The sequence below is a fragment of the Schistocerca gregaria genome, chromosome X (assembly GCF_023897955.1).
Source record: "Schistocerca gregaria isolate iqSchGreg1 chromosome X, iqSchGreg1.2, whole genome shotgun sequence".
Taxonomy (NCBI): domain Eukaryota; kingdom Metazoa; phylum Arthropoda; class Insecta; order Orthoptera; family Acrididae; genus Schistocerca; species Schistocerca gregaria.
Window position 1 is genome coordinate 764,431,931 of NC_064931.1, and position 25,687 is coordinate 764,457,617.

The 25,687-nt window shown below is 40.8% G+C and overlaps 1 protein-coding gene across 1 annotated transcript in view; it reads left to right on the forward strand.

Annotated features, from left to right (window-relative positions):
• LOC126298308 (dynein axonemal intermediate chain 3-like) overlaps positions 1-25,687 on the forward strand; it is a 311,679-nt gene extending 285,992 nt beyond the window's left edge. The window contains exon 17 of the mRNA XM_049989604.1: positions 24,834-25,687. Within this exon, the coding sequence (XP_049845561.1) occupies positions 24,834-25,055 (222 nt within the window). The 3' untranslated portion in view covers positions 25,056-25,687. The remainder of the gene's footprint in view (positions 1-24,833) is intronic.

A 25,687-nucleotide genomic window follows, 5' to 3' on the forward strand; every position in this document is an offset into this window, starting at 1 on the left:
AAGCAATGTGGCCTTTTTTCCTACATGAATTACATGTGGCCCAACGTTTTGGACACGCTGCCCTGTCGTGCTGTACGAAACAACGGGGGCAAGAAGGAAGCGCGGAACGAACCGGCTTCTGTGGTTGCTGGTTTCGCTGCGAGCGTTGCGGCCCCACGCGACGTTGTTTACGCGAGTGAACCGCCGCCACATCTTCGTTCTCCTGTGCAACAGGCAAATTGTCCTTGTCGAGAGTTGACTGTACAGCGCCTACATCACACCACGCGTCTATTTGCGCGCCAGCAGCGTGAGACACTTCAAAGGATTGAGCGATGCTTAGAACTTCCGACAACGACGGGTTTGGCAGTTGTAGGGCACGTTGCCGAACTTCTTTATCAGGAGCAAGCCGTAGAATAGCATCCCTAACCATTGAATCCGCATAAGACTCGTGATGAGTGTCCGTGACAAACTGACATTTCCTACTCAGGCCATGTAGTTCCGCCGCCCAAGCCCGGTAAGATTGATGGGGCTGTTTACGACACCGGTAGAACGCCACGCGGGCGGCAACGACGTGGGTGTTTGTTCGATAATAGGCAGACAATAAGTCACACATTTCTTGGAAGGACAGGGAGGCTGGTTCCCGCAGAGGGGCTAACTGAGATAGCAGCTGATAGACCCGAGGGGAAATCCAAGATAGAAATAACGACTTACACATAGGAGCGTCGACAACGCCGAAAGCCAAGAAGTGTTGCCGCAAACGCTTCTCATAATTCTCCCAGTCTTCAGCGGCCTCGTCGTAAGGAGGGAATGGAGGCGGAGAAGAGGAAGACAGACGATGAGTAAGCGACGTCGACAACGCCTGAATCGCTGCCGTCAGCTGTGTTTGTTGTTCAATGAGCGCTTGCATAAGCTGTTCCATGTCTGCCCCGTCACGAACACGCAAATCCACAACGCGGTGAAAATATCCCGACCTCGTCGCCAAAAAGTGTTATAACCTTTAATCACAATAATTGCGTGGATTTTCACACTCTCTCTTAGAAACAATAGCTGATCACATGATTACAACTCAGTCTCTCGTATTCGACTGCTGTGCCGTGACATGCGGCCGGTGCCGTTCGTAGCTAGGTGGCGCTCCCGCGCTCATCTCATTTGCGGAGCGCCTCTATCGCCGTTTGTGCGTACTGTCGTGGCGGCACTGTTAAATGTCGTGGCACTATCACAGCACTCTCCTTGACAGTTATATCACAAAATACATTCAGATATACAAGTTGGTCAGAAATAGTCTAAACAGCATGTAAAGGTGTTGCAGGGTAGTTTGGGCTGAAAAATAACTGATAACAAAAATCTGATATGTTGCACTGTTTGCAAGTTAATTGGCATTGAAGTGAGCCATCAGGTTATTGTGTACATACATTCAAGCAGAGAGTGATACAAAAATTGGACATGGAATGGTAGTAAGGATGAGACCTGAGCCAAAGGCTGAGCAGTTTCATGCACTATCATCCATGCTGTGAGAACAACTGACAGTGATTGTATATGGTGGGTCACATGATTTTCCATGTACACTTGCTCTTCTATGCCCTTACAGGCATTCCAGACTGTTTCTGACTACCCCATATTCAAAGTCATATATCAGGAAAAGAAAATGGCTAATGATGAGTTTATATCAGAGTCAGAAAATAAAAGCAAAGCAATTTGAAAGGTAATTGAGGATACAGGGTACTTTTCCGGCTCAATATTATGTAAAAAACAACACCTATTTCTTTCAGGCACTGTTTATAATGTACATGTTTTACAGATTCTTTGTTGATATCAGGTAACGCAGCACACTTTCTAAACAAATTGAATATTTTTGAAACTGCTTAGGGTTATTAAAAAATTACAAGGAAACTGATGCAATTGTTTCCCAAAAGGCTTTTTCAAATTGAGGTACCATTTAATCCGATGCTATACATTTGAAGGAGACCAAATTTTTACCATATATGCATGACATGATGGGTGAGGTACTAGACCTATTTAATTCCACCAATTATGTATATTACAAGGTTAAAAAATCACATCTTACATTTTAATTTTTATAATTTTCTTCCTAATAAAAATATTATTTTTTCTATAATTTAGTTGATTCTGCAATAAAGCTTAGGTCTACTACATAAGTATGGACTATTGCAAGTTACAGAAAAAAATTAAGCAATGCTTTATAAACTTTAGGAAATATTTGTACCTGAATTCTGACAAATACAACTTACGGGAAATTGTGAATGAAGATATGAGTCCAATTAAACTGTGCCTCAGAATGTTCCTGAAGCATAGTCTTCATCCTGCAGCATTTCTTCATCTTCAAGCTTCCTCTTGGCATTCCTTTTAGCACTTCTTGCTTCTTTGGTAACTTGGAGAGCGAATCTTTCAGCTTCATGCACCCGTTGTCTGTCACACACAAGCAATTGATCTTCCCTATTAAAGACACATTTTATGCCTAAATTTCTCAGGACTTCCAACTTTCCTATCACTCCATCACTGAAACATAACAATGCATCTATTACACCAACTTTTAATGTATTTAGTCTTACAGAAACATTCTTGGGTAAACTTTCTCATATGCAATGATTGAAGCTTTCATATGTATTCTGAGTGCCCCCCTGAAGACATTTACTATGCTTAACATGGTCACTCAGGTCTCTAAAAATTGGTTTTATTTCATTCATAACAGGCTCAGGAAGAGAATGCTTATGATGGTATATTTGACTACTTTCTTTTGCTTTTTGGTAACCACACCAAGCATCTGCTCCTTTAGGGCAAAGTCCATGAACAGGGTGGTCATCTGTGGACAACTTATGAAAGTAGGTGGCCCATACAGCTTTTCTCATTGCTGTAACATCATTCAGAGGTGTAGTTGTCTAATGGCCAGTCCATAATAACTCTGAAGAAGGTCTGTTTCAGTTTCTGTCAATCTGCTTCAGCCAGACAGAGATTTTCCATCAGATAGAAACTTCCCTTTCATTCCTCTTTGTAGCTTTCTCAATCTAGCACCCATCCTCTTTTGCACCGATATACACTTTCTTGGGCTGTTCTAGGGTCATGATTGGCCACTGATGGAGCTGTGAGGCAAATCATTGTGGGGTTAGGTATGGCTCTGAGGGCAGCCAACTTCACTCATGTTTCTCTTGTGCCCCTTGGATCTATCAACAGATGGGGTTTCACAAGGCATGGTCTACACCTAAACAGGCTGGGAAGGGAAGACTGGTACAGCTAATTCATGAAAGTATAGGGGGTGGATCTCAGGCCACACATGGTCAAATACCTGTCATCGTAGTTAGGAAAAGTAAATCTTTTTTAGGATAAATCCAGACAACAGGTTCCCTTGCCTAAAGAATATCTCCAGCACTTTAAAAAATACTGAAACAATCACTTACAGGACAGATTTTAACACTCCAAATATCACACATACCAGATGTCACAAAGAAAAACAAACAACTGGAAAGAGTAACATGGGGCACTTCACAGACTTAACACTCTTCCATCCAAACATGCAATCAATAAAAAATAAAATACAACTATCAGAAGTTGAGCTCCAGTCTTTGAACTGCACAGTAGTTTGTGTCACTGAGCACTGCTGTAGAGGGACAGAAATCAAACATGTAGTGTTATCATCGTATGAAAGGGCAAACTCTTACTGCAGAACTGCTTCAAGGGGTGGAGGATCATGTATTTATATCAGAAAAGGAACACAGGTCGAATCAAGACATGACCTCAGTACAGCAAGTGAAAACAGACACTTTGAAATATCAGGTATTGAATTAAAAGGGCTTGATACCACCAAGAGATTAATCATTTTATGTGTGTATAAATCTCCCAGTGGTAGTGTAGACACTTTTTTCAATAAATTAACAGAAGTTCTACATAAAGTCTCAAGCACAAAGGTCAACATAATTCTGTGTGGGGACGTTAACATCAACTCTAATATCATAAATAAATCCAGCAGCACCCTCATAAATATCCTTCAAAGTTTGGCATGTCCCTATTGGTCAATAGTGCAACAAGGGTTACTACGGCTGCATCAATAATTGACCATGTCACCACAAATATGGGCAGGGAAAAATGTGATGTAGCTGTAAAAGATCTCGAACTATCAGACGACATCTGTCAAATAACAATAGTAAAAGCAGGCATTGAATCATTCCCTAAACTACAAGCCTACAAATGACATCTATCAGAAATCAAAATAAAAGATTTTTCGAAGGAACTAGAAAAACAAAGCTGGGTTGAACTGTATAAGGAAACCAATGTGAATATGAAATTCTCTAAATTCTCCACATTGTTTAAATTGAACTTTGAAAAGGCATTTCCAAAAGTATGCATGTCTGTATCAACATCTCACAAAACCAGATGGATAACAGCACACGTCCCCCCAAACACTTAAATACCTAAGTTCCATGAAAAAGGGTTGCAATGATCCAGAATTTTTAAATTTCTATAACAGATACAAAAAGATCTATAGGAAGGTGCTGATTGCTGCAAAAATTCATTTAATGACAAAATAATATATAATGCAGGGAATAAAAGCAAAGCTGTCTGGGATGTTATAAAAAGGAAACAGGGAGAGGCAAAGAAATGCAGAATAACATACTGCTGAGAGAAGGGGATAAGGTAATAAATGATCCACACCACTTAGCAAACTATGTAAATGAGCATTTTTCAAGTGTAGCAGAGAAGTTACAGCAAAAATTCTCGAAAACAAATATAACAGCTGTAAGTAATGTTGCACTAAATACAATGATGTTACTTCCAACCACAGAGAATGAAGTCAATAAAACTGTTCAAAAACTAAAAAGTAAAAAGTCAGTAGGCTTAGTTGAAGTACCAATGTGTGTATTGAAACAGTGCATAGAGATTACACAAGGCCCCTTAACAAATATAATAAATGAATCCTTCACATCAGGAACATTTCCAGAGCAGTTAAAACAGGCAAGAGTTGTACCTTTGCTTAAGAAAGGTAATGCAGAAGACACAGAAAATTACCAGCCCATTTCCCTGCTGTCACCATTCTCAAAAATAATAGAAGCAGTTATGAAAGACAGATTCACGAATTACCTGAATAAATACGAGGGTTGGAACTTTGATAGTGGCAACTATTTATTTACAGCTCGTAAAAAATAGATACATGTTTCAAACTTTTACTGACCTTCAAAGTAGTCACCAGCATTGTGTATAACGCGTTGCCACTGATGTGGAAGTCGTAGGCTACTCTTAGCAGTGCCAGTTGTGTTGACAGTTCAAGCAGTGCCCTCTATTGGCCGACGAATTTGTAGCAGTTCTGAAGTGAATGCTGTGAAGTGTTTCCTTCAGTTTAGAAATCGAGTTGAACTCACAAGGGATTAAGTCAGGGGAGTGCAGTATGTGGTATAGCACTTAGCAAGCTGGTCTACGGTTGTGTTCCAAAAATGAACAGCATAGAGACAGAAGTGATGACACTTTCTGCAGAACCTGACCATCATTTTGCAGGACAATGCACAAGCGCGTACAGTGCAATCTGTTACTCATTTGTTTGAGTGATGGGGCTGCTAAGTGCTATACCACCTACTGCTCTCTCCTGACTTAAGCCCTCGTAAGTTCAACTTGATTTCTAAACTTAAGGAAACACTTCACACCATTCACTTCAGAACTGCTACAAATTTGTCGGTCAATATACCACGCCCCTTGAACTGCCAACATAACTGGCACTGCTAAGAGTATCCTATGACTTCCATATCAGTGGAAACAGGTTACACACAATACTGGTGACTACTTTGAAGGTCAGTGAAACTTTGAAACATATATGTATTTTGTACGAGCTGTAATTAAATAGTTGCCGCTATTAAAGTTCCAACACTCATACAATCTTTTAAGCGAATCACAGTTTGGTTTCTGAAGTAGCAAAAATACGGAGTCAGCCATAGTAGAATTCACAAAGATTGTACTTGATGTTCTTGACAAAGATGAGTGTATCACAGGAATATTTTTGGATTTTTCTAAGGTCTTTGATATAGTTGACCACGAGATCCTATAAAGTAAATTAGAAGCATTAGGAATAAGAGGGGTAGCTAATGATTGGTTTTGATCATACCTAGCAGATAGGGTACAAGAAGTAGAGATAACACATACTTCAAATAGATCCAGAATCAAATTACATTAATATAGGGGTACCACAAAGTAGAATATTAGGACCAATACCATTCCTGATATACATCAATGACTTTCCCCGTAGTGTTACTCATGGTAAAAAAATTCTCTTCACTGATGACAGCAATATTATAGACACTGAGAAAACAAGAGAACTCCTTGCCGAGAAAGCAAATGAAACTCTCAAGGAAGTTTATGATTTGTCAATAAGCAATAAAGTGACATTGAACATAAAGGAAACTAATGCCATGAATTTCAGTTTGAAGAGGGAAAATGACAGTGTTAAATTAAATGTAGATGGCACTTCTGTAGGCTGTGTAACGAATTCAAAATTTCTAGGAATGAATATAGAATTGCAGCTGAAATGGTGTGAACACATAAAGGTACTTGCAAACAGAATGTCATCAGCATGCTATGCCCTTAGAATCCTATCATCAGTGTATAACATGCAGTGTCTTTTAGTTACATGAACACAGTTTTCAAACTCCAGAAAAGAGCCATAAGAATCATAATCAAAAATGGTAGTCGAGCTCATTGTCAAGATCTGTTCAAAACACTGGGGATTTTAACAGCTCTGTGTGAATACATTTACCAGTCAGCTGTACACATCAAAAGTAACATTGGCAATTACTGCACAAACAGCTCTGTCCATGACCATGCAACAAGAGATAGACTCAACTTACATTTACCAAGAAAAAATAAACATAAAACTCAAAACAGCATTTTCTACCAAGTGAATAAAACTGTACAATAAATTACCAAAACAGATAAAAGAAATTACAAAAATACACTTATTTAAAAAGGCAGCTAAAAAGTACCTGTTATGCTATACATTTTATACATTAAAGGAGTACTTAGATAAAACAGAGTAGGGGTTTGGTAAAAAAAAATTATACAAATAAATAATAATGATTATAAAATGTCCAACATTCCACACAACACCCTCACACTATGTTTTTTCTTTCTTTTTTCCTTTTCTAGAAAAAGTTACCCCAAAGTCATGCATTGCACAATACTAACACCACTTCCTCTTTCTAAGCTCAACATCTCACTCATTATAGAGGGATGCTGACTCAGTTTTTCAGGATAGCAAGTGGAAATTGTGGTACAGAAAATGGCTGAGAGATCACCAGTGTGTGTGTGTGTGGGGGGGGGGGGGGGGGGGTGTACTGAGAGAAGTGTTATGAAACAATGTGTGTGTAGTGTGTGCAGTGACTGATAGTGAGATATGAACAGTGGGGCATAACATTATTTAATAAGTTATTTGTAAAAAAAAGTATTGTATACCAGGATTAATCTAATGATTGTCTCTAACTAGAAGTCTGTAAATGTATGTATATATGAATTAGTTTATTTTAAATTAGTCTAAACTTGCAAATACTTTTGACATGTCCTATATCCTTGTAAAAAGAGATCTGTGGATGAATAAAGCTGCTGCTACTACTACTACTACAAATACTACTACTACTACTACTACCACCACTACCCATGTCCACAACACTCCAGTTTTGTTACCAAGGTATTACCATAAACATAGAACTCATTAATTTTATTAAAAGCTTTAGACTCCCATCGCTTAGGTACTTTGTATATCTAACATTATAAATTAGCACCGACCTCCGAAATATTTTTAGAGCTCCATCACACTCCATACCTCAACTGTAACCATCATATTTCTTAGAACACTGATGTTCAATATGTCCTGCAGTGTGATCATGGCAGGTGTGGCAGTACTTAGATAAGTACTCAACATCAACAAATTTTCCATTCTCCAGAGAAGTAGCACTTACAACATCATTCAAGGAATGCTAAACCCTTCCTGCTAATTTGTTGTTCAGTTATTTCCAGACAGCCTACACCATCACATTGCTTACATTTTGCCATTTCCTTTATCAAAGAAGATAAGATGCCCACATCATCAACAACAGATCTGCTACAAACAGCATCATTGTTAACATAAAAATTTGAATCACCAACAGGCATGCCATGTGGGGGTTTCTTCCATGAAGCACTGATACACAGGTTACTTTCAACAGTGTGGCTTGCTTTGTTTGTGGACTGGTTACCATGGAATTTCTTTTTATTCAATTTCTTGATGCATGGAATAGTTCGTATTTATTGCACACTAAAGGATATGTACTTCCACAAATATACACTCCTGGAAATGGAAAAAAGAACACATTGACACCGGTGTGTCAGACCCACCATACTTGCTCCGGACACTGCGAGAGGGCTGTACAAGCAATGATCACACGCACGACACAGCGGACACACCAGGAACCGCGCTGTTGGCCGTCGAATGGCGCTAGCTGCGCAGCATTTGTGCAGCGCCGCCATCAGTGTCAGCCAGTTTGCCGTGACATACGGAGCTCCATCACAGTCTTTAACACTGGTAGCATGCCGCGTCAGCGTGGACGTGAACCGTATGTGCAGTTGACAGACTTTGAGCGAGGGCGTATAGTAAACATGCGGGAGGCCTGGTGGACGTACCGCCGAATTGCTCAACACGTGGGGCGTGAGGTCTCCACAGTACATCGATGTTGTCGCCAGTGGTCGGCGGAAGGTGCACGTGCCCGTCGACCTGGGACCGGACCGCAGCGACGCACGGATGCACGCCAAGACCGTAGGATCCTACGCAGTGACGTAGGGGACCACACCGCCACTTCCCAGCAAATTAGGGACACTGTTGCTCCTGGAGTATCGGCGAGGACCATTCGCAACCGTCTCCATGAAGCTGGGCTACGGTCCCGCACACCGTTAGGCCGTCTTCCGCTCATGCCCCAACATCGTGCAGCCCGCCTCCAGTGGTGTCGCGACAGGCGTGAATGGAGGGACGAATGGAGACGTGTCGTCTTCAGCGATGAGAGTCGCTTCTGCATTGGTGCCAATGATGGTCGTATGCATGTTTGGCGCCGTGCAGGTGAGCGCCACAATCAGGACTGCATACGAACAAGGCACACAGGGCCAACACCCGGCATCATGGTGTGGGGAGCGATCTCCTACACTGGCCGTACACCTCTGGTGATCATCGAGGGGACACTGAATAGTGCACGGTACATCCAAACCATCATCGAACCCATCGTTCTACCATTCCTAGACCGGCAAGGGAACTTGCTGTTCCAACAGGACAATGCACGTCCGCATGTATCCCGTGCCACCCAACGTGCTCTAGAAGGTGTAAGTCAACTACCCTGGCCAGCAAGATCTCCGGATCTGTCCCCCATTGAGCATGTTTGGGACTGGATGAAGCGTCGTCACACGCGGTCTGCACGTCCAGCACGAACGCTGGTCCAACTGAGGCGCCAGGTGGAAATGGCATGGCAAGCCATTCCACAGGACTACATCCAGCATCTCTACGATCGTCTCCATGGGAGAATAGCAGCCTGCATTGCTGCGAAAGGTGGATATACACTGTACTAGTGTCGACATTGTGCATGCTCTGTTGCCTGTGTCTATGTGCCTGTGGTTCTGTCAGTGTGATCATGTGATGCATCTAACCCCAGGAATGTGTCAATAAAGTTTCCCCTTCCTGGGACAATGAATTCACGGTGTTCTTATTTCAATTTCCAGGAGTGTATGTAGCACTTGGACAACAAACATTCAGTAACATGTGAACAAACTGCTTCAGCAAAACAAAAGTAAATACTAGACTGTAGCTTTAAAATTTGGTATATATAAGTCATTCTTCATTTGAAACCCTATAAAGTATATATCAATGTAATCAAGAAATACTATAGAATGTAATAAAGTTATAAAAAATTCAATTTTTCCACCATTTATAAGTAACCTGTATCCTCAAACAGGAAGGAAATAATAAAAAGGAAAATATCATCTTGAACTGTGACAACAGGAGTATTACTGACCACCAACACAATGCAGATCCCTTCAGGCACCACACTTGTCATCAGCTAAAATAAAGGGCATGTTCTTTAAATTCACTGCTGCCATCTCATCAGAATATAAATCACACACTGTTAAAATGTGAGACATGCACTCCAAAAGCTCCACAAACTGGTAGGTCCTCTTACTGGAATGAGAAGCCATGGGTCAGAGGACTATGACCTATACAGGGATGGGTCAGAGCCATTTCATCCTGTCTTTGTGACTGGAAGGGGGATCACCATGGCTGGACGTTTGATTTCCCAGAATGCATCTTATTTTCTGACACTCCCAGCCCTCTGCTCCTACTTTCCCCACTAGCTTATGACTTTCTGGCTCAACAGTGGGGAAATGGTTTGTAAGGGGCAGCAGATTTCTACAGTGTGTCCCCGAAAAGCTTCATTGGCTGCTATGCCAGCCTTCTCACTTCCCTGTATTATGACATGGCCTAGTACCCAAAGGAATACTGTGTCCTTTCCCTGATCATATAGAAGCATCAAGGAGACTTGTACCAATGGGAGAATCTTTTCTTCTGGGTACATCTGTGAAATAACCTATAGGGCACTGGAGGAATCAGAGCAGATGAAAAAATTATTCCTTCTGTCATCTCATCAGCTCCAGCGCACTCAGGGTCATTTAGACTGGATAGCTTAGACTGTAAATTCAGCTGATAGGAGAATCTTGAGGACACAGCCAGGAAAACTACTGAGCAGCCGAGTGACTCTCATTGTTTAGAACCATCAGTGTACACTGAACTTAAATTGTGGAGATTGTATAAAACATTAATAAAAAGATTTAAAAATAACACAAGATATAATATATGTTGTTAAAAATTTGTCATGTAGAAAAGAACTATTAGCCTCTTGAGGACAAAAGGCAATGATTTGCTTCAACCTTGGTGTAAAACATTAATATTTGCCACACCCATATTTTAAAGGCAACTCTGCAAGAATTCCAAAAGAGCCTCACTGCTCTAACATAATTATTAAACGTTGCTTCATAGGTGGGCAAGCAGTAGTATGATGCACAGGTGATTACGGTAGGTAAGAGGTCTTGCACATTTGTACCATCAGCAGTAGCCACCTTATGTTAAGTGGTTGTTCCATAGCTCTAGCCACAAATTCTGGGAATAGGACTGGTCCTAAAGGCCTCTGTAGCCAGCCTGATTCTTCATGGTGAACTGGGTCAAGGAGTTTCAAGTATGCTCTCCGAACAGTCTCATATATTTACAATGAGAATTGATGTGGGATCATATAAATCCTCTAAAAATTGGAGCAAACACTTTGTCTGCTCCCCATGTTATGTGGCTTACACGTTTTAAAATACTGCATGCTTTGAGAGACCATGATTTCATATCTCAGCAACCAACTTTCCTTTTCATCAAACATGAGGCCCAGGAACCTTATTGCATCTTTAAAAGTTATAATGATGCCCTTTGTTTTAATTTCTGGAAGATTAATAACGCTTCTGGAACTGTTAAAAAGAGCATAAACAGTAGAAAATTTATAAACAATGTTGTCTGCCCATTTCTCAGCCTCTTAATGGTTAGCTGGGACTGTTGTGTGGTTGCTGGAAAACTGAAAAAGAACAGAAGATTGAAAACTCATCTATGGAGAAGGAGCACTGCACAGCGCTCATTACCATGGATGCAGTACCACTTATAGCTATTAAAAATATGGTCACACATCAAACATTAACTTGAGGGACACCATTCTGCTGGATAAAATGACCTGAGAGGACATTATCAACTCAATATTTAAAATAATGTACAGACAGAATGAACTGTAGCAAAACTGTAAGACATCTCCCAAAGTCCAATAGGTGGAGCTGTTTGATGGTACTATACCTCGAGGTAGTACTGCAATGATAAGGTCAAAAAATATACCTGTTAGGTGATGCCTGTGCAGGAGAAACTGTTGTATAGAAACTTCCAGCAGAGTTAGGTTATCAGTGGTAGACTGGTACCTCCTGAAACCATTCTGAAAGAATCAGACAAGGCTGTGATTGATCATCTGCTCCAATGTATTTCCCATGCAGCTGGTGAGGGCAACACTATGATAACTACTTGGGCTTGTATAAGCCTTCCCATGTTTGAGGAAGGGTTAAACCATCTTCCTTCTATGAGCTAGGAAATTTTTCTGTTTTAAAAACAAAATTAAAAAGTTTGAGGAGGATTCTTTTTGTGTTTCCATTGAGGTGCTTCAGCACGCTGTAATGAATGCTGTGGTGTCCTTGTGATATATCACTTGTTGCAGACAGTGCAGGCTCACATTCCCACATTGAGAAACAATGGTTGTAAACTTCCTTGCTGGTAGAATTAAACCCTATATTACTCTGTTGACGGAAAGCTGTGTCCTGTCTAGAGTTAGCCATTATGGAGCAAAGTGTTCCAGCATAGTCTGAAAAATTGTTCTGGCGAATACCATTCTTCATTACAGCAGTATCTGGGCACCTGAGCCTTTGCCTGATATTCTCCAATTGGTCTCTCATATAATCGACAGCATAGTGAAATGGTGTATAGAGATCAATAATGTCTGCCACTTTTTTCTCCTGATCTATTTTATACTATGACAGCATTTCACTTTCAAAACCCAAAAGGCTGTGAGGGCTTCAACTGATGGTATGAATTTGAGCCTATACATGGCTGCACACCTGTCCTAAATTGTGGAGTAACGTTCTGCACTCCACTGCAGGACACTGTCCTGAGAACTTAGGAATGAATGTATCAGCCGTATGGTGGATCATTGTGGTGACATGATCCACCTATTCCTGCCATTCCTGGACACTGACTCTATGTAAAAATACTGCAAGTTGGCTATACAATGTCCAGTTCACCTTGATGAGCACCCATCTTGGTGACTCTTTCAGGAACTACTCTTTCTGGCAATTGATCAAAATTGGGAAGTGGTTACTGGAATTTAGACCATCCGCCACTTCCCACAGAGCAGTGTGCACAGGAGTGGGTGAACATAATGAAAATTTGATGGAAGAGAATGACACTTAGCACTGCTGAAGCACATGTTCTGGCCCATATTCAGAATACACAAATCTTCAGCTAATAAGAGACTTCCAACAACTTGGCCTCTATCACAGGTGGTAGAAGATCACTGTAACACATGGTGTGCATTAAAATCCCCACAGACAAGAAACTGGCAAGGGTAGTTGTGTTGTAAGGCTGGTGAGCCCCTAACCAATTGGCTCATCAGAAGGCAGGTAGAAGAAACGTGCAGTAACTCTGTATTGCAAATGAGCTCTAATAGCAACTGCTTGGAGGCTGTTATTGACAGAGAGAGGTGAGGATTTGTCTATATTGTCAACAAAGATGGCTATTCCTCCTTTAGATCTATCCTCACTAGGTCATCTATCCTCTGGAGGTTCTAACTCTTTAGCACACATACATCAGAAAGTTTGAAATGTGTTTCTTGTAGACACGAACACAAAGGTTTTCCTTGAGCTAGCAGTCAGACCTGCTCCACATGTGTCCTGAACCCATTTACGTTCCACTGTAAAATAGGAACTGTCTCAACCGTGAGGTTCATTACTTTCTTTGCCCTTACAAGGTCTATTAAAAAAAATTCTGGAACATTTGTCATTTTGTGCCAATGGTGCATTGGAGTGAAATGTGGTTGGCATCCCTGCATACATTTGTGTTCAATGTGTAACTACTGGAAGTTTCATTGTTGTATGTCTGTTATTTATTGTTCAGTGCTGTATTGAGTAGAATGTTGTGTTGCACAGTTTACGAATTTCTAGATGGCAGAATTAGAGGAGGCATCTGCATTAATTTTGCATGAAACTCAAGAAAATCTTTACAGATACACACCAAATGATGCAGAAAGCCTATGGTGATAAGTACTTAAGCCATGCTTGGTGTTATGAATGGTTCACATAGTTTAAAAATAGCTGCACAGAAGTTAAAGATGACCCTGATTCAGGATGCCCTTTGATGTCTGCCGTTGGTGCTTCTGTCAAGAACGTCAGCAAAATCGTGCATTCCAGTGGAAGACTGACTGCTTCAGAAATTGCAGAAAAATGTAACATTTCAGCTGAATCAGGTCATGAAATCCTGACACAGCATCTTGGAATGCATCATGTTTCCACCAAGTTCATCCCATGGACCAGAGAGACCTTTGCCTCATAATTTTTGAAGAGCTTTTGGATTGCATAAATGAGAAGGAGATGTTCCTAAAGAGACCATAATTGGTGATGAGATGTGGGTCTACAATTGCGATGTTGAGATCAAGGTACAATCTTCATAATGGGTCAGGAATGGTTCTCAAGGACCAAAAAAATCTTGTCACATGAGGTCAAAAGTCAAGGCCATGCTGATAGTTTTGACTTTGAAGGATAGGTTCATCATGAATTCATGCCACAGGGATGAACTCTTAATCAATGGTACAATCAGGACACGTTGCAAAGCCACAAAAAATGTGAGAAGGAAAATGTGACAAGACAATTTATGCCTCTTGCATCACAATAATGTACCTGCATATTCATCCCTGTTTGTGCATGACTATTGCACAAAAACGAAATAACTGTGCTGCATCATCCCCTGTAATCTCCAGCCCTCGCCCTTGCAGACATTAAAAAAAAATTGTAAACCCTGTTGAAAGGACAAGATTTGCAACGATAGATGAGATAAGAGAAAATTCACAGATGGCGCTCCACGCACTCCAACAAGAAACATACTCAGGATTCTTCCAGAATTGGAAACGACACTGGGAGCAGTATATCAATTCTGGAGGAGAATATTCTGAAGGAGACCATGTACAACAAGTAAAAGGTAAGTGCAGAAAAATTTTGTGGACAAAGTTCTGGAATTTTCTGAACAGACCTCATATCTTCCAGTCATGACAGAGATGTTGTGACACCAAGGGGTTTGTTGGAGAGACTCATTGGTCCCCTCATGTATATTTTAATGTCATTATTGTCTGTGGTGTGATCTGCATTAGAAACATCACACAAGATAAGTGGAGCATGGTCTGATGGCTTTTGACCTCTTAGATTCAGTCTAGATCTCTTCAACATGCCTTTTTCCATAGACGAAGAGGGTGGTGGTTTTGTCATTGCAGAGACACTGCTCAACTTTGGTTTGTCAGTCTGCAGGGTTGGACTTGGGGCTTGAGGAATTAATCTGTCTGTGACCTTTGCTGGTTGTGAGAGGGAAATAAGTGCCTTTACTGCGATGCCACCACTGTGAGTGCACTTGCATGTGCAAATGTTTTCGGTAGTTTCTGTTGGCAGAGTCTGTGTTGAGGAGTCCCTTTCCTGAAATGCAGTTTTGGCCACTTTAACAAATGAAGTTGTAAAAAAAAAGGTAGTTTCTGAGCTGCATATAATCTCTCTCTCTTTTAATAGGTATGGTATTCATTTTGGGACTTTTTATCTCTTGGATAGTCTTTTCATCCAGGACTACTAGGCATTCATAGCTTCAAATGGCATGGTTGCCTTTGTAGTTCACACAGCCAATGAAGGCTGAGATCACTGAGGTGCTCACTATTTAGAATGAGCTGGGGTGAGGGGGGGGGGGGGGGGGGGGGCACATGCGGCTATGTCATAAATACTACAGATGCAGTGAGCATTACTCCCAGCCACAATGAATGCACAGCAGCTATAGAGGGGTATTTTTCAGACCTCATTCAATTGTACTTCAAGGATGGGAGATATTTGTTGAAAAATGGTAGTGAGACAAGGGCTTTCATTGTGAAAACCATTGAAAAGGTTAGGAATTCTCAATAACCAATGGAGATATTCAAGTAGGTAATTATTAGAGGAGATATCATAATTTTGTCAGAAACAGCAGAACACTTGGAAGAGAAGTTGAACAGAATGGATAATCATGGAAAGAGGTTATATGATGAACAGCAAGAAAAGTCAAATGATGGTAATGGACTGCAGTCAAATTAAATCAGTAGATGTTGAGGGAATTAGATAAGAACACGAGACACTAAAAGTAGTAAATGAGTTTTGATATTTGTGCCGCACAATAATATGGTGGCAGAACTAGAAAGGATATATGGTTAAACCAAGCACATGCAGAGTTGACTTGACACTATAGGAATACCACTGGATGAAAGTCCATGGAAGTCTAGAAACATAGCCAGTTGTTGTCGTACTATAAGAGCCCTGTGTACAAATGTTTCCATAGACATGATCCCAGCAGAAGTGGCCGCTCTGGGCTGAGGAGCTCAATTAAACACAGCCACTGATCAAGGGGTTCCACCACTTGACATGATGTGGTCCAGCAACACGCCATACACTGATAGTGCCGCTTATAGTGAATTTGCATTGATTGTGGTGCTCCCTGGGCTGAGGACCAGGAGTGATGGTCAGTCACTGGCAGCTGTAACAATTCCATAATGCTCTCCGAGCCAGTTAACAGCATCCCTCCCTGCATGAGATAGCATGTAGAAGAGGAATTGGTCCAGGTTATGCCAGCTCTGCCTCAGATGTGGGGGTGCTGCTGCTAGATGTGGGAGGTTCTGCATCTCAATGTCAACAACCTCAAGCTGCTCCGTTGGATTCTGGTTACTGTTGGATAAGGTGGGGTCCACGTCGCTTATGGAAGGCTGGTCAGGTGCCACTGGTTCTGAAACAGAGAGACTGGTGGGTTTCAGAGCCTAGTCCATGCTTCATTGCTTATGGAGGGTATGCTGCTGGTGATGAAACCTGGGGTGCAGCTGCTGCAGATTCAGCCAGTCCATTGATTTTACAGTATGTTTGGGGCTTCTGTGGGTGAACTGTAGTATAGCTGGTTCTGGTGTTGCCTCCAGTGTTGCACTTTGGCAGTGACCTCACACATCCGGTGGCCATGTACTTCCCATATGGTGGCTGGAAACCAAGTCAGATAGTGCCCAAACAATTGCACCCACACCAGGGCACCTGCCTGTGCCGGCTGTAGCCTGGGGCTGATTGTGGTCTGGCAGTGACAGCATAGTGAGGAGAAACTGGAACTGTCACCCATGAAGTCACTTGGCCTGTCCCTTAACTGATATGGATGTGGCTCTGTAGGTGGCTAAAAACAACATAATGACATCTTCTGATGCTGTGGTCTTTCTTATTGCCCCAATTTTCACTTTGAAAGTGTACACCACGTGTTCCGTCACTCAACTGGATTGGGTGTGAAATGGTGCTATGAGAAGGTGTTTTATCCCTACTGCTCACAGAATTGTGAATACTGGGTGGACACAAACTGGGGTCCGTTATCCAAGACAACGGCCTTCAGAAGGCCCTATATCGCAAAAATTTGCAAAAGGGCTTGATCATGTTTACTGTTGTCATTGAACACACAGTTCTGACAGTTGAGAATTTAGAGTATGCATCCATCTCTGTGAGCCACAAATAATTCAAAGAAGGGCCTGTGAAGTCAACATGGAGACATTCCAAATAGCTTGATAGTGGCCAGGGAGAAAACATCTCGGGTGGCAAGGTTTGCTGCTGACCACACTAAGTACAGGAATGTACCATGGTTTCAACATCTTTATCGATGGCTGGCAATATGCATGATACCATGCCATGCCAGCAGTTTGATACAGGAAATACCTCAGTCACACAATGCAGGAGCACAAGTGCTATGGGGCACAGAACCAGACAAATTATGGCCCTAGGTCATTCCTGTTCTGTTTCCAGGATGACAACACCAGCTAGGATGGAAAGCCTATTTTTTAATGCAAAGAACTTTTAGAGGAAATGATCCGCTCTTGTGGGTAAATGCTGATGTCACCCTTTCTTAAGCCATTTGGCAACTCTAGTCTGAGTCATGACAATCACTGCATTGAGGGGAAATTCATCAATAGCATAAGAAGACACAGAATCCACTTGAAAAATGATGACTTCCTTGATGTTGAAATGTGGACCTGTGCCTGCAGGGAGTTGGGCAGGGCATTGGCATTAGTGCGGGGCTTTGTAGGTGATGCTGTATTTACAGGCAGATCAGAACAATGGCCTTTGTTATAGTCTTTGTGCTGTCCAGTCTGGCATAGTGGTACAAGGAGCAGACGGAGCAACCAACAGTTTGCGGTCTGTCAGCAAGTGGAACTTTACACCTTATATATACATGTGGGATTTCTTTACCAACTAAACAATAGCCAAAGCCTCTTTCTAGATTTCGAAATAATTTCATTGTGTGGCACTGAGCAACTTTGAAATGAAGGCAGAGGGGTGTCGAGAACCATCTGCTGCCTTTTAGGACAGCACTGCACCTACTCTGTGCTGTGAGGTATTTGTGGTGAGAAACAGTGGCTTACCAGATGAAAATGGTACAAGGCATGGCACAGATTATAGGGCTCATTTGACAGAGCACAAAGCTGCGTCACAATCTGGAGATCACTCAAATTTTGCCCCTTTTTTCTGCAACATGTTGAGCGGGTGGGAAATTTTGTCAATATTGGAACTGGCTGAGACCAGTTTGTTGATACTGCACTGTTGGCCACAACCTCACCTCTGCTTGCACCACTTCATCATTATCAAAGTGTAGTCCTCCAAGGCATTCTTTCAGTTTTGGAAGCAGATGAAAATCAGATGGTGCCAAGATAGTACTGTATTGAAGATGACAGGTAACTATGAACCCAAGTCATCGGATCCATGCCGATTTGTGGACAGAAGTTTTCCCGTCTCAAGGAAATTTATTATATTTGAACTGAGAATTTGCAACATATCGATGTTAGGATATTGGTCTGTAATTTTGAAGATCTGTTCTTTCACTCTTTTATATACAGGAATCACCGGCACTTCTTCCAGTTGCTTGGGATTTAGTGTTGGGCAAGAGATTTGCAATAAATGCGAGTTCTGTCTGTAAAACTGAACTGGGACTCCATCCTCACCTGCAACTTACTTGTTTACAACTCTTTCAGTTGCTTTCTGTCCCAGGGATGACTATTATTGTGTTCTCCATATGGGAGACTGTTCTCGATATGGGAGACTGTCTGACAGTTAAACAATAGTATGTTTGTATGATCCTCCTCCATGAATAATTTCTTAAACAGAAAATTTAAAATTTCAGCTTTCTTTTTGCTGTCTTCTTTTGTCACACCAGACTGATTACCAAGTGGCTGGATAGAAGGCTTTAATTCACTTTGCAATTATATGTAGGACCAGAATTTTGTCTGATTCTGAGCAAGCTGTTTTGCTAAGGTACGACAGTAGTAGTCATTGTATGCTTCGTAGATTGATCTTCTTAGAGATGCATGAATTTCCACTAACTTTAGCCTGTCATCATCTGCACATTCTTTTTTGAGAGGAGAATGCAGCACTCTCTGCTTCCTCAGAATTTCCGAATTTTACTATCAAACCACGGTGGGTCCACTTATTCGGCACATACGTCTCCAGAGCTTGACTTACAATCAGTTTAAACTCTGCCTATAATTCTCTTGCATCCATCTCAATAGAACTAAATTAAGTCCTTTATTGTCTAAGTGGGATGCTAAGAACTGCTTGTCTGCTGTTTCCAACAAAAATACTCTACCAGGCTTTATTTATTAACTTTTGTAACCATCATTGCTATGACGATATCAACTCACTAATTCCTCTCTCTATACAGACATCGTCAATAAGGTTAGGTCTGTTTATAGCTAGGAGATCCAAAATATTTCCATAGGTTGTAGGCTGTCAAACCAACTCCTCATGACAGTTTTTGGAAAACGTCTTCAAAAGTACTTCACAAAACAGTCTGTCCATATCTTTTGCAATGCATCCAAAGACGTCTCAGTCTATACACTGTAGGTTAAAAATTGGCTTTGGTTTACTCATCTTCAATTAACTGCAACTGCAGTTCTTTATGACGTATGACATATTACAACCAGGTTTTAGGGTTCAATCAGTAAACACAAAACCTTTATAGGATCACGTCGTTGTTTGTTTGTGTGTCCATCTGTTAAGACTCCTTTTTCTCAGGAACAGGTAGAGGTATCAAGTCAAAATTTGTATAAATTGCTAAATTCTACAGTCCCTTGGTGGTGCAAAAAATGTAAGCTTTTAAGTCAATGCAATCAAGAGATATGGTCATTTATATCGCATATTTTGATACTCGCAAACTCACACACAAATGCAATAGTTTAATTTCGCCTCAGCTTGTTCTAGAGTTCACTCACTTCATATGTTTTATTAATGGAACAAATTGAGGGCAAAATATAGAACAAGAACAATGCTACAAAAAACCTGTTAAATTTTTCATACAATAATTCTTAATTTCCACTTTGAAGAAAGGAATGGCCAACAAGTTGTAAGATTTTATCACACCACAAGATAGAAAAAGTATCTGACCTTTTTTAGGTTTCAGAGAAAGACAAAGAGTTCATTTATCAGAGGATGTACAAATGGCAAATGTTTCTGTCAAAGGGATAACAACAACAACAAAAGCAACATGCCAACTCCATGGGCGCTAAATTAAAGTTATAACTGAAAATGTTAAGTCATAGAATCAGATATTCTTGTAAATGAGACAAGATTTAAAGTTAGTTATATCCTTTAGTTTATTATACTCATCAACTGTTGATTAATCCATTTGCGGTGTTTGTGAGTTTAGACCCCCCATGAACCATGGACCTTGCCGTTGGTGGGGAGGCTTGTGTGCCTCAGCGATACAGATAGCTGTACCGTAGGTGCAACCACAACGGAGGGGTATCTGTTGAGAGGCCAGACAAACATGTGGTTCCTGAAGAGGGGCAGCAGCCTTTACAGTAGTTGCAGGGGCAACAGTCTGGATGATTCACTGATCTGGCCTTGTAACAATAACCAAAACGGCCTTGCTGTGCTGGTACTGCAAACGGCTGAAAGCAAGGAGAAACTACGGCTGTAATCTTTCCCGAGGGCATGCAGCTTTACTGTATGATTAAATGATGATGGCGTTCTCTTGGGTAAAATATTCGGATCTCCGGGCGGGGACTACTCAAGAGGATGCCGTTATCAGGAGAAAGAAAACTGGCGTTCTACGGATCGGAGCGTGGAATGTCAGATCCCTTAATCGGGCAGGTAGGTTAGAAAATTTAAAAAGGGAAATGGATAGGTTAAAGTTAGATATAGTGGGAATTAGTGAAGTGCGGTGGCAGGAGGAGCAAGACTTTTGGTCAAGTGACTACAGGGTTATAAACACAAAATCAAATAGGGGTAATGGAGGAGTAGGTTTAATAATGAATAGGAAAATAGGAATGCGGGTAAGCTACTACAAACTGCATAGTGAACACATTATCGTGGCCAAGATAGATACGAAACCCACACCTACTACAGTAGTACAAGTTAATATGCCAACTAGCTCTGCAGATGACGAAGAAATTGAAGAAATGTATGATCAAATAAAAGAAATTATTCAGATAGTGAAGGGTGATGAAAATTTAATAGTCATGGGTGACTGGAATTCGGAAGTAGGAAAAGGGATAGAAGGAAACGTAGTAGGTGAATATGGACTGGGGCAAAGAAATGAAAGAGGAAGCTGCCTGGTAGAATTTTGCACAGAGCACAGCTTAATCATAGCTAACACTTGGTTCAAGAACCATAAAAGGAGGCTGTATACATGGAAGAAGCCTGGAGATACTGACAGGCTTCAGATAGATTATATAATGGTAAGACAGAGATTTAGGAACCAGGTTTTAAATTGTAAGACATTTCCAGGGGCAGATGTGGACTCTGACCATAACCTATTGGTTATGGCCTGTAGATTAAAACTAAAGAAACTGCAAAAAGGTGAGAATTTAAGGAGATGGGACCTGGATAAACTAAAAGAACCATAGGTTGTACAGAGTTTCAGGGAGAGCATAAGAGAGCAAATGACAGGAATGGGGGAAAGAAATACGGTAGAAGAAGAATGGGTAGCTTTGAGGGATGAAGTACTGAAGGCAGCAGAGGATCAAGTAGGTAAAAAGATGAAGGCTAGTAGAAATCCTTGGGTAACAGAAGAAATATTGAATTTAATTGATGAAAGGAGAAAATATAAAAATGCAGTAAATGAAGCAGGCAAAAAGGAATACAGACGTCTCAAAAATGAGATCGACAGGAAGTGCAAAATGGCTAAGCAGGGATGGCTAGAGGACAAATGTAAGGATGTAGAGGCTTATCTCACTAGGGGTAAGATAGATACTGCCTACAGGAAAATTAAAGAGCCCTTTGGAGATAAGAGAACCACTTGTATAAATATCAAGAGCTCAGATGGAAACCCAGTTCTAAGCAAAGAAGGGAAAGCAGAAAGGTGGAAGGAGTATATTGAGGGTCTATATAAGGGCGATGTACTTGAGGACAATATTATGGAAATGGAAGAGGATGTCGATGAAGATGAAATGGGAGATATGATACTGCATGAAGAGTTTGACAGAGCACTGAAAGACCTGAGTCGAAACAAGGCCCCCGGAGTAGACAACATTCCATTGGAACTACTGACGGCCTTGGGAGAGCCAGTCCTGACAAAACTCTACCATCTGGTGAGCAAGATGTATGAGACAGGCGAAATACCCTCAGACTTCAAGAAGAATATAATAATTCCAATCCCAAAGAAAGCAGGTGTTGACAGATGTGAAAATTACTGAACTATCAGTTTAATAAGTCACAGCTGCAAAATACTAACGCGAATTCTTTACAGACGAATGGAATTACTAGTAGAAGCTGACTTTGGGGAAGATCAGTTTGGATTCCGTAGGAATATTGGAACACAAGGGGCAATACTGACCCTACGACTTATCTTAGAAGCTAGATTAAGGAAAGGCAAACCTACATTTCTAGCATTTGTAGACTTAGAGAAAGCTTTTGACAATGTTGATTGGAATACTCTCTTTCAAATTCTGAAGGTAGCAGGGGTAAAATACAGGGAGCGAAAGGCTATTTACAATTTGTACAGAAACCAGATGGCAGTTATAAGAGTCGAGGGACATGAAAGGGAAGCAGTGGTTGGGAAGGGAGTGAGACAGGGTTGCAGTCTCTCCCCGATGTTATTCAGTCTGTATTTTGAGCAAGCAGTGAAGGAAACAAAAGAAAAATTTGGAGTAGGTATTAAAATCCATGGAGAAGAAATAAAAATGTTGAGGTTCGCCGATGATATTGTAATTCTGTCAGAGACAGCAAAGGACTTGGAAGAGCAGTTGAATGGAATGGATAGTGTCTTGAAAGGAGGATATAAGATGAATATCAACAAAAGCAAAACGAGGATAATGGAATGTAGTCGAATAAAGTCGGGTGATGCTGAGGGAATTAGATTAGGAGATGAGACAATTAAAGTAGTAAAGGAGTTTTGCTATTTGGGGAGCAAAATAACTGATGATGGTCGAAGTAGAGAGGATATAAAATGTAGACTGGCAATGGCAAGGAAAGCGTTTCTGAAGAAGAGAAGTTTGCTAACATCGAGTATAGATTTAAGTGTCAGGAAGTCATTTCTGAAAGTATTTGTATGGAGTGTAGCCATGTATCGAAGTGAAACATGGACGATAAATAGTTTGGACAAGAAGAGAATAGAACCTTTCGAAATGTGGTGCTACAGAAGAATGATGAAGATTAGATGGGTAGATCACAAAACTAATGAGGAAGTATTGAATAGGATTGGAGAGAACAGAAGTTTGTGGCACAACTTGACCAGAAGAAGGGATCGGTTGATAGGACATGTTCTGAGGCATCAAGGGATCACCAATTTAGTATTAGAGGGCAGCGTGGAGGGTAAAAATCGTAGAGGGAGACCAAGAGATGAATACGCTAAGCAGATTCAGATGGATGTAGTTTGCAGTAGGTACTGGGAGATGAAGAAGCTTGCACAAGATAGAGTAGCATGGAGAGCTGCATCAAACCAGTCTCAGGACTGAAGACCACAACAACAACAACGTGAGTTTAGACTACAAATAGCAATAGAAGTTATCATATAGGATCCCCCCCAGCTTTTGGTTACGTAATTCTTTTACTGCTCTTACCTTGCACTTGAAATGTCTTAGGATGGTTGCCATACAATGAACAGTTTGGGGTGGTTACTTAATTCGCTGACCCCGGTAGATTTCGTTATTTAATTCATTATTCCCCAATCCACCTTACTTTATGTGCTCTAGAGAATGTACTACCCATGCCAGTGTCTTGTGCTCCCCCTCCTGTTTGAATATTAGCAGAGCTTCACAATCTGCCACAGCAGCATGTACTTTGCATCTCCCTTAGGACACTATCTGCTTTGCCCACATTGTTGTCATTGCTACTGTTGGTAGACTGCTTGCCTAGAATTCAGGGGCATTCCCAGTTTTCTGTGTGTTAACAATTACATAAAAGAAGTTACTCAGAAAAAGGTTGTGAATGTTATACATTTCAAGACATTTAAAGCTTTTTTGTCTAAAATAAAACACATTTTTGCAATTGTTTGATATTTTAAGTATCAAAACAGCTTGAAACAGTAGTTTTTTAGATTTTTTCCCCTTAACGTTTGAGGGGAGGATCCCTGGGTCTTCTTTCTCTTCGCAGTAACTGCCCCCACCCACAAAACTTCATTAATCCATCCCTGGCTGACACATATCTGTTACTTCACAGTATGTTAATAAATACCTCAAAGTACACTGATCTTCAACTGAATCAGATTTACAGTAATTCTACAAATTCACAGTTTCCTTAAAATTCTGAAGAGAAATATACAAGTTAGCTATTTTCTGAATGTTGCAACCCTAGACTCAAAATATTTACTGAAATACCTAAGAAAACATTTTTAAACAACAGTCATTAGATGTCAGATCTCAATAAAGAATAATCCTGTATTATCTTTTCACAAATTCTCTAGCTTAACTGCATTGAATGCAACTTTTGTTATCTAGTTTACTGATTCACATATAGATTTACTTTCATAACTGAATACATGGTTTTCTGCTCACTTACAGGAACTTGCTGGAGGTCCAGAAATCAAAGAAACAAAAGAAGTACAAGAAGAAGAAATGACTGTTCTTTTCATAGAGCTATATGAGAAGAGTGAGACTGACTGCATGGACCTCATGCAAAGTCATCCTTTTGACCACAAATTTCAGTGGATGGATGTTGTGAAGGAAGCACATTCCAAATTGCACAGTGTGTATACAGACAACACACAGGCCAGCAACCTATAGAATAATACCCACGTTTGTATTTACTTTGAGTGGTACCATTCATTCAGTAATGAGCAGCACCTACAGATCTTAGAATTCATCATTTAAAAATACTAAACCATAACATGAAAATGATGGAATTATGTGATGTGAAAATCTCAAATTTAGTAAATTTTGAGCAAAACTTAAAAGAGGGTGAGCAGAGGAACCACATCTATATACCTGCCCAGCAGTAAAAATTATCAGCATGATTTATTCACAGTAAAATAATAAAGACTAATAATACTGTCAGGTCTAGTGTGGCAGTGGAATAGGTAGATCGGAGTGTATTACCATTCTTGTGGTGTTCAAAGAAAATTTTTATTTCCCTTTCATCAGTTATAATTTGCACCTGTATACAGAAGTCTTAATGATGTACAGAGTCTTCAATTTGTAACACATTCAGTGTTTCTTAATAGAAGCTGTCTGTAATCTCATTAAGCAACCATATGAGTGTGAATGAGTCGTCTTGTCCATTAGAGGATTTTGGTTATTGGCCCACTGATAGCACTGTGCTTCCTCAAATAATCACACTGATAGCACTAAATGTCAAATCTGTATCCATTTACCTTACTTTACTGTACCAATATAAGCAACTATGGCTCTTCAGATCA